Below are 9,574 nucleotides of genomic sequence, written 5' to 3' on the forward strand. Positions count from 1 at the left end.
GGGTTCGGTTCAGGGTTCCTTAGCTGCTTCTTCCTGGTGTGCTTAGATGGCGGGGGGTCCTCTACTCGGGGTGTTTTACTCCGATGCTTTCGCGGGGCCACTGACGATAAGAGTTTTTTTTTGCAATTATCTTCCACTGTTCACTTTCACTTCACAGGATTTTTCACGCTAAGCCGTACGACTGCGCCAGTTATGATCGTTGCCTCAAGATTATTATAAAAAAATATAATTTTTATTTAAGTATAATTACTGATTCACGACTATTACAATTTTTATTTGGGATTGAACCTTTTCTGTCTGTTCCTAGCTAGAGACTGAGGTCTAACTTGTTATGAAGCCCTTTTATAGCGCTGCCGTTGCTGCTCCGGGTGGTCTTCTGTTTCGACGTGTTGCTCTGCGATTGGTGACGAAGTCTTTCTCACAGTCGTTGTTCTGCACAATTCATGTCTCAACTCGTTCGCGATCGTCGTCAGGTTTCTGCGTCGAGTGGTCATGTCCTGTCGCGAGGGTTCGCGCTGGTGTCTGCGTTGAGTGGTTGCATCCGTAGCGAGGGTTCTCATAGAATGCGGTGACATCCTGTCGCGAGGGTGGAATATGATACGTTCGCTGGTTTACTGTCGTAACGTGCATACCACAAAAAACCAAGCCTTCTGTGATGCGCCTCTACGCCGCCAACGGTACCCCAATCACCGTCTATGGACAAACGCTGCACGAACTGGACCTCAGCCTGCGGCGTCCAGTCCTGTGGAACTTCGTCATTGCAGACGTTGGTTCTGCCATCCTGGGAGCGGACTTCTTGCACCACCACGACCTCATGGTGGATCTTCGAGGGAGGTGTTTGATAGACAACAAAACGAAACTACGTGCTCCAGGAAATACAGATCAGACTAGCGTGGAAACCATCCGCACGTTTGACGCCACTTCCAGCATGTCTGACCTACTTCGTAAGTACCCGCAACTAACCTCTCCAGACCCTCTTGGTACCACACAACACATGGGAGTATCGCATCGGATAGAGACCACCGGCAAACCTGTTTCCGCTAGAGCCCGACGACTTGCTCCGGAAAAGTATGATGCTGCTAAAGGAGAGTTTGAGGCCCTTATGCGACTCGGCATCTGTCGCCCGTCTAATAGCTGTTGGGCCAGCGCTCTCCACATGGTCCGGAAGGCGGACGGTACCTGGCGTCCCTGCGGTGGTTATCGCGCACTAAACGCACAGACCGTCCCCGATCGCTATCCACTTCCGTATCTGCAATATTTCACGATTCACCTACGAGGTAAGTCTATATTTTCAAAAATAGACTTACACAAAGCATACCATCAGATTCCGTTACACCCGGATGATGTCCCAAAAACGGCCTTAATCACACCATTCGGCCAGTTTGAGTTTATCACAATGCCGTTAGGATTACGAAACGCTGCACAAACGTTCCAACGTTTGATCCATGGTGTAATGCGAGGCCTAGACTTTTCATTCCCTTACGTGGATAATATTATAGTCGCCTCTTCATCAATCGAGAAACACGAACATCATTTGCAGCTGGTTTTTGATCGACTCCAGGAGCATCAACTAAAAATTAACCTGGCCAAGTGTGAGTTTACCAAACCTGAAATAAACTTCTTGGGTCATCGTATAACAACTATGAGGATCCTTCCACTACCTGAAAAGGTAGACGCCATCCGCGCATTTCCACGCCCGGAAACGGTCATGGGCTTGAAACGTTTTCTAGCCAAGATAAATTTCTACAGACTTTTTATCCCGCACGCGTTGGAAAAACAAGGGCCACTGATAGCAATGACACCTGGAAATAAAAAGCGCGACAAGACGCCACTCAGCTGGAACCCCGTAACTATCGCGGCGTTCGAAGAATACAAGTCCCAACTCGCTGAAGCAACTCTCTTGACGCATCCAGACCGCGACGCTGAACTTTCTCTGTGGACGGACGCCTCCGATTTTGCAGCGAAAATACTCAACATACGATCGGGAACTAACGGCTATATATTTGGCGGTTCGACATTTCCGCCATCAACTGGAAGGAAGAAGCTTCTACCTTTACACGGACCACAAACCGCTGGTGTTCGCCTTAAAACAACCCTTGGACAAAGCCACGCCTCGACAAGCGCGACACATCGACTTCATTGGCCAATTCACTACGGATATTCGCCATGTAGAAGGGGAGTCCAACGTCACCGCTAATCTACTGTCACGCATCGAACCAGTCCAGGCTGCTACCACCATCTTATTTTGACGCTCTAGCTGAGAATCAGTCCCACGATTCGGAACTAGCAAACTTCCTTAGTGGTAAAACTGCAACTTATCTTGTCCTGCAAAGTGTATTAGTCCCGAGCAGCAGCCGCAAACTGATTTGTGATTTCCCAACTGGTGTCATCCGCCCGTACGTCACACGAAAGTTTCGCCAACCTTTACTCCAGGCAATCCACAACAGTTGGTATGGTTGGACGTAAAGCGGAATTGCGGCAAGTTTGTGAAAGAGTGTTTGGCCTGCCAGGCCAACAAGGTGACTCGACATACACAAAGTCCGTACCAACGCTATACCCCGCCAGATGGAAGGTTCAACCATATCAACATCGATCTAGTGGGCCCTTTCCCCGTCAGCAACGGACAACGCTATTGTCTTTCCATCGTTGACAGGTTCACGCGTTGGCCTGAGGTAATTCCAATTTTGAACATCGCAGCGCTATACTCTCTCTCTCGTGTCCGTGCGACGAATGACCGAATAGGTCAAAGTCTCTAAAATTAATAAAAAAAAAATCTCTCGTGTCCGTTCTTCGCGCTCGAACCGTTCCTTGTAACCTGTGAAAATTAGCAAATAAAAAAGGAGGTTTAACATTCAAATCGCCAAACTTTTAAACCACTAAGCCTCCACATAGCTATTTACCATTGGTGAATACTACAACATGGCGCAGCGGTAGCGCGAGGAAACACCACACCACAGGTGTGGGATCGAATCTCGAGTCTGGCACCCTCCGGTATTACGAACGGCTGACCACCGATCTATAATATACCGTCTTTCAGTCACACAAACTCTCTTCGGAGGGAGGCCTTGTCCCACTAGGGGATGTCGTGCCACCTAAATACTACAACGGCAGAGGATATATTTTGCGCTGTACGCGATTCGTTAGATAAGATAGGGTTGGATTGGTCACGTGTTGTGAGCGTAGAAGAACGATGGTCTTCTTCTTCTTGGCGTAACGACCTTGTTGGTCATGCCTGGCCGTAAGGGCTTACGAGACTTGTTTCCCTGGTGTACGTGGATAGTCAGTTCTCTCGTACAGGGGAAGGTCCGGTCTCGGCTGGGATTCGAACCCACGCCGTCGAGGTGGTGAGCCCCGGCGCTCATGGGCCGATTTTCTAACCGGCGCTACCGATGGTGCACCAGCAATAATTGGAAAAATTGTGCTGCTGTTACGAAAATCAAAGAAAAATAAATGGAGGGCTTGTTTGGGTTTTTCATTGCATTCTGCATCAAGAAATATGACGGGAAAAAAATCAACACTCAAAAAACATGCGCAACTTCGGTTTTGTTTCGGTAATTTTCGACCAAATTGATCTGAATGTTCGGATCCCGATTGAGCCACAATTTGGCTTGCTTTACCTTAGCGCCACAGCACCTTGTAAAACGCGGCTGGGTAATAAATGGAGTCTCATCGGTATATTCAGATTATATCCAGCTCGAACCGAAGAAAAAACCGAAGTTGCCGCGGCAAAAAACGAAAAATGGAGGCCCTTTTTGGGGCCCTCCCACTTTTTCTCTACTCTTCCTTCTACACATTCGCATGTCTCGAGCTATTACGCGGACTTGAACCGCGTTGTGTCCACTCCGGTCTGTGCTCACCAACCGCAAGACCTTCGCTCTTTGTTGAGAACGGTGTACTAAAGGCGCAATATATTTCTACTGAGTAGCTGTTTGTATGGACTGTATGGGAATGCATCGTTATACGTTCAACCCACTCATTCGCACTGGGTTTTCGATAGCTCGCGCTGGTTCTTCGAATACCGCGGTGGATTGCTCGCGCTTGAACAAACCCGAGGGAATTGCTGGGCGCGGCAGGGAGAACTTTCTGGTGATGTTGGGAGTGGGGAATTTCTGCGTTGGTGTAAAAGAGACAAGGATATCACCATCTCGCTCTTGCCAATTGAATTCCTATCTCGACCCGAAGCTAATGTTGGAAGGTTACTTTGTGCTGTGTTCCGTGGGTATGTTCGTATCCTAACCGAGACCGGACCCTCCCCTATACGAGAGGACGGACTATCCACGTACTCTTAGGGTACAAGTCTCGTAGGCCCTTAACGGGTAGGCATAACCAAGAGGTTGTAACGCCAAGAAGAAGACCTGCCACCGTCGCCATACTTCACCGATTACGCGACACGGCTCCAGATGCTCAGATTATTCCAGCACGGGTCTATTACGGGGTAAACCTGTTCGACAGGATCCCGCCTACAAGAATACCTGTGATGCATCCGTCACCCAGGACACATTACCGTGTACCCGTTGACGATTCCTTCCTTTACCCTCCTTACCCGATTCCGGATAGAAAGCAATATGTAAATAAGACACACATTGTAGGCATCACCACTCTCAGAATAACAATCGAAGAATAAACATCGTAAAGACACCGAGTTCTAACACCTGGTTGTTGCCTGAGAACGAAAGAATTTATAAAAGTGAACTTTTCTTTAAAAGTGAGATTAGCCATTTCCTCGAAGTTACATGCGTGTTTCCTGTAGGTTGTGCGTTGGTGAGAAATTGCTTTGCATCTGTTGCGAACCCAATGCTTGATAATTCCGCAAAAGTTACCGAGGCTCACGTCGGGAGCCGAAACGACCTGACGATGGTGCCGCTGAAAGCACTTAGCCCGCTGACCCGTGACCTTCTTGGCTGTCTGTTGGACAAGGAGCGAATATTCCTGAGCGAGGCAGGATTTTCCCGAGACTGGCGGGGGCTTTTCAATTTGGTTGAAATTCCCAAAAGCCTCTACCCGCTAGTGAAGGGCCATGAAAAACACACGCACTTCCTGCTGGAGCTGTGGGAAAAGGAATCACATCAATGTAAGGTTGATGCAAATTTGGCCCAACTGCAGAACCTGCTCGGCTGCATCGACCGATGGGACGTCGTGGACGATACGTTCGAATTGTTTGAGAAAGATGCGGAGAAATTCTTGCTGCAGGAACACAGGCGTACGGCTAGGGAAAGTGAACCAGCGGAATTGCAAGATGACTGTGTACCGGACGACAACGATATTATTGTGGTAGGCGATAGGGCCAGGTACAAGCAACAGTTCGATGCCTTCATTCTATTCGCCCAAGAGGACATTGATTTTGCCACGAAAATGGTGTCCCGCTTGGAGGATCGCGGGTTGAAGCTGTGCCTTAAGGATCGTGATATTCTGGCCGGTGCTTCTTTCGAGCACGAGGTCATGTCGCGGCTCATTTCAGAGCGCTGCCGCCGCTTGGTGGTTATCATATCGGAGGCATTCCTGGCCAGCTCGCTCAACGATTTCACTGTTACCTTTGCCCAGGCACTGCAGATCGAACGGAGGCAACGCAAGGTAATACCGTGCGTGTATGAGAAATGTGACCTACCGCCACATCTCAAGTACACCTGTCGATTGGATTATCAGCGATCGCAAAATTTGTACAACTTCTGGGACAAACTTGCCAACTCTATAAGACCATCGTCTGCGGCGGTCTCAATAAAAGCGTCGCCCGTCAAAGAAGATCCAGAAGATCAGGCACCCCCTAAAGCGCAACCAATCGCTGTAACCGCCCCCTTGCCGATTGCAAAACTGGCCGTGGACGACGATGAACCGACGCTGATAGTAAAACTACCGAACACCGCGGAACAGGAGGGCTGCTCATACAGCTTGCAAAAGTCGCATTCGTTCTGGGATCTATTTTCCGGGCTCAGTCAAAAGAAGAACCGGCTTTACAGTAGCAGCTCACAGGTGAACATCAATGACATTACACCGTCGCCCAGTCCGAACCAGACGAGCTACTCTTTGCTTAGCTTTATCAAGCGTGATTCCCCGAAACCGAACGGTAATGCAGCTTCATCCGTTCTGTCTAACGCTTCGCCGGGGAGGGAGAAGAAGCAGCCGAAGCCGAAAAAGAAATGGTACAAATCGATGGGCCGTAAGGTGGCCCCCGCAACATGATGGTTACAATGTGCCATACGATATCTTCCAGGACCAGCGGGAACAAGTCGTCGCTAAGGTCAACCAGCTAATTGACCTGCTCAACGATCCCACCACCAAGGGGTTCGCGACAGCCGAGCAGTAGCGCCGGTTACAAAATTGGTCCATGAGCGCCGGGGCTCACCACCTCGACGGCGTGGGTTCCAATCCCAACCGAGATCGGACCCTCCCCTGTACGAGAGGACTGACTATCCACGTACGACAGGGAAACAAGTCTCCTAAGCCAAGAGGTCGTTACGCCAAGAATAAGAACGATCCCACCTCCATAAAGATATTGTACTGCTCGTTAGTACGGTCTGTCGTTGAGTACGCATCTGTGCACGATGGAACGAAGCCGGGATAAAAATCAAAAATTCATTTTTGGATTTCAGAAAAATGAAACATGTTTTTTTAATCTACAAGATGAAACTAAGAAATGACCCAAAAACTAGAGCCTCTGTTCTTCCAGGTTCTGAGAAACAGCCCGTCAAAGCCAAGATTTGTGAAAATATTGCGTGAAAAATTGAAAAAAATCCATCATTTTTGAAGGTCTGTAACTCCTATAATAATGGCCGGAATCGGATTTTAAGCACAGTTTTGAAAAGGTATATTATCATGCTTTATAATTGTTGACAGTTTGAGTAAATTGAAATTGAATGTCAAAAAATATTAAGCATTGTTTCGCAAAACTCCTGGAAAATTTTTCAATTTTCTGTTTTTAACCTTACGCCATCGCTAAGGATTGTGAAAGATTGTAATATAATGCATACCCACTCATAGTCAAGAATGTTTTGTAACAATAAATGATAGTTTTCTTTGCGCATACGCGCGCATCTTTACGTTATTCTGTACTTTACATGTGAAGCTTATATTTTATCACCTACTAGCTGACCCGTTTGATGTTGTTGAAAATTGGTTTAACGGTCACATTATATTTCTTAAGTACATTAATTTCATTGTATTTACACTTTTTACGTCGTAAAAAGCTTATAGTGAGGCTGCTAATGATTATCATCCTTATTTTGTTAATAATCAAGCAGATCAATTGAATGAACGATGTTTTATGTACGCCTGGTAAGCCATGTATGACGTACATATTAGTTTTCTAAATTGGGTTTCTATTAGAGCTTTTTAAGAATCTGCTAAGGTGTATTGCCGATGTCTAATAACTGTTTGGAGAAAGTAAAAGCTGATGGATCCTGTAGCATTTGGACGTGCCTGTTTATGCTTAGTTAAAGTTTTTCAATATTGCTCCACAACACCGATGAGTAAGGCAAGTTCAGGTGATCTTATCAGCATAGGTGGATCGTGGCACTACGGGAAGAGTTTGCCTGAAATCACCTGAGAGGAGAAACACAGTACAGTTGGTCTCCGCAGTACGCGAATGTTTGGGACCGAACGCAATAGCGTATATCGATTCGCGTATTGGGGATTTCCTCTGCCATATAGTTTATACTTCATATTGAAGAGTTGACACTGAGAGGGAACCGCTTATTTAACATATCTTTTATCCAAATAACTAATAAGTGTTCCATTTTTTCCATTGTTTCATTATATCTCTGTTAAAAAGTGTATATTAAAAACTTCATTCTACCAAAACAAAGTAAAACTGACTAATAGAAGTCGAGCAACCCTATGGGCTGTCAGTTGTAAAAAAATGCGTATTGCGAATTCGCGTATATCGAGAATAGCGTACTGCAGGGATCTACTGTATTACTGGAACAATCTTTATTACACTTCACGTCTTTGAGTGTTCTGTACAGCGCCTCAAGAGAATGCTTCTTTGCCATGGTGCATTCTTCCCAGATAATTATTTTTCACTGTTGCATGACCTAGGCCATGAGTTATTGATTTTTGTTGTTTCATACGGCTTTTGTGTTCCTATTGATGTTTCGAAGTATCCTATATGATGAATGCGTCGTTCTACCTCCATTTCCAGCTACAATTCCAGATGAAGCAACTGGTATTGCAATGTCATTGTTTGCTCGTATTTTGGAAAGCAAGAGCGATATGAGAAATGTTTTGCCAGTTCGGACTGGGGCATCCAAAAAAAGATACCACTTTGTCCCGTTGATACTGCCATGATAATGCGTTCGTACCCAAGTAACATTTTAAGTTTTATCATGGTTCTAACGATGTTGTTCATGCTCATCATTAAGTTCCATTTTAAGAGTAAAATATCTTAAAGGCTGTGATAAAACCTTCATAAACCCGTTTTAAGTGTAAGAGGGCCCACTCTACAGAACGTTGTCAAAACCATCCCTTAAAACCTTTTCTAGACCAAAAATCACTGATTGGTTTAAAAAGAAGGTTTTAAGAAGGACTTAACAGCGTATTTACAGACTCTTCAAGTCTACTAAGATTTTAGACTTAATGAGCGGTTTTATAGCTATCCTCAAAAGGATGTCAAAATATTAAAACTATTTTGCCTGCTGGGAAACCTCTAAAAAACCAATTGGACTTGGTACACCCATGTTAAAACATTGATAAAACTTGTAAAAGTCTATTAGGTTTTGGAAATGTTACTTGGGTAAACATATGCTTGTTCATCAGTCAACATTGATACGTTGTGAGAAACGATATCCAACATGACTGCAATATTATGCTGCAGTTCACGACTTATTTCAGTGTCCATCAAATTAAATGCACTTCGATTCGGCGAACCTAAAACATAACAATAACTTTTTAATTACCATGCTACGATCCTCGATACTAATCATAGCTTGTCGGACTAAATTCAGCGACATTAATGTTTGAACACACGTTTTGTTCTATCATGACTATGCGCCGCATTTTGTCCTGATAACAGTAAAACTTACGCCACGTTGGATTGCATGTAAACGTGACGAATAAGCATGCTCGTCCCTACTCGCGAGTTCATAGCCTCGCGAGTGGTAACTATACTGAAATTCGTTTTCACAACACTGGTAAATGAGAAGGTTTTCTCACTGCTCTAAGCAACAATAATTTGAACACATATTCTACTACCACCAATTAACAACATTAGTTATTATTACCAAAAATTAACAAAGATTTTACTATCGTCACTTATATGAAACGACTTGTTTGAATTAAATTCACCACTTTTGTATTAAACTCACCACCACAGTATGTCAAAAGGCATGTTGCTGTGTCCGTTTATACTTGTTGTAGTTCACTTTATGTGTCATTGCTGAATGTAAACAAAACAAACAAACCAATGTATGACGATAGAAAATTGTAATTAATTAAAAAAGTATAAAATTTACAGATATGAGACATAGTTAAAAACCTATTCTCATACCTAAGGAACGTGTGTGCAAAGTTTGAGTTTAAATGGTTCAGTCGTTTAGGAGGAGTTTGAACACTAACACCGTGACACAAGAATTTTATAGATATA

General features: G+C 44.9%; 2 protein-coding genes across 2 annotated transcripts; both read left to right on the plus strand.

Annotated features, from left to right (window-relative positions):
• The first annotated feature begins 655 nt into the window (after positions 1-655).
• Positions 656-4,478, plus strand: LOC131293731 (uncharacterized). The gene is made up of 2 exons (XM_058321798.1): positions 656-1,277; positions 4,453-4,478. The coding sequence occupies exons 1-2, from the start codon at positions 656-658 to the stop codon at positions 4,476-4,478; spliced, it is 648 nt and encodes a 215-aa protein (XP_058177781.1).
• A 316-nt stretch (positions 4,479-4,794) lies between these two features.
• LOC131293732 (myeloid differentiation primary response protein MyD88-A-like) lies at positions 4,795-6,177 on the plus strand. The gene has a single exon (XM_058321799.1). It carries the CDS (start codon positions 4,795-4,797, stop codon positions 6,175-6,177), a length of 1,383 nt encoding a protein of 460 aa, XP_058177782.1.
• The last annotated feature ends 3,397 nt before the right edge of the window (positions 6,178-9,574 follow it).

Source organism: Anopheles ziemanni, chromosome 2 (assembly GCF_943734765.1).
Source record: "Anopheles ziemanni chromosome 2, idAnoZiCoDA_A2_x.2, whole genome shotgun sequence".
NCBI lineage: Eukaryota > Metazoa > Arthropoda > Insecta > Diptera > Culicidae > Anopheles > Anopheles ziemanni.

Coding starts and splice junctions, on each gene's coding strand:
- LOC131293731 (XM_058321798.1), top strand. CDS start 656: ATGCGCCTCTACGCCGCCAACGGTACCCCAATCACCGTCTATGGACAA. Junction 1,278..4,452: donor TTTCACGATTCACCTACGAG/GTAAGTCTATAT, acceptor CCTGTTCGACAG/GATCCCGCCTACAAGAATAC.
- LOC131293732 (XM_058321799.1), top strand. CDS start 4,795: ATGCTTGATAATTCCGCAAAAGTTACCGAGGCTCACGTCGGGAGCCGA.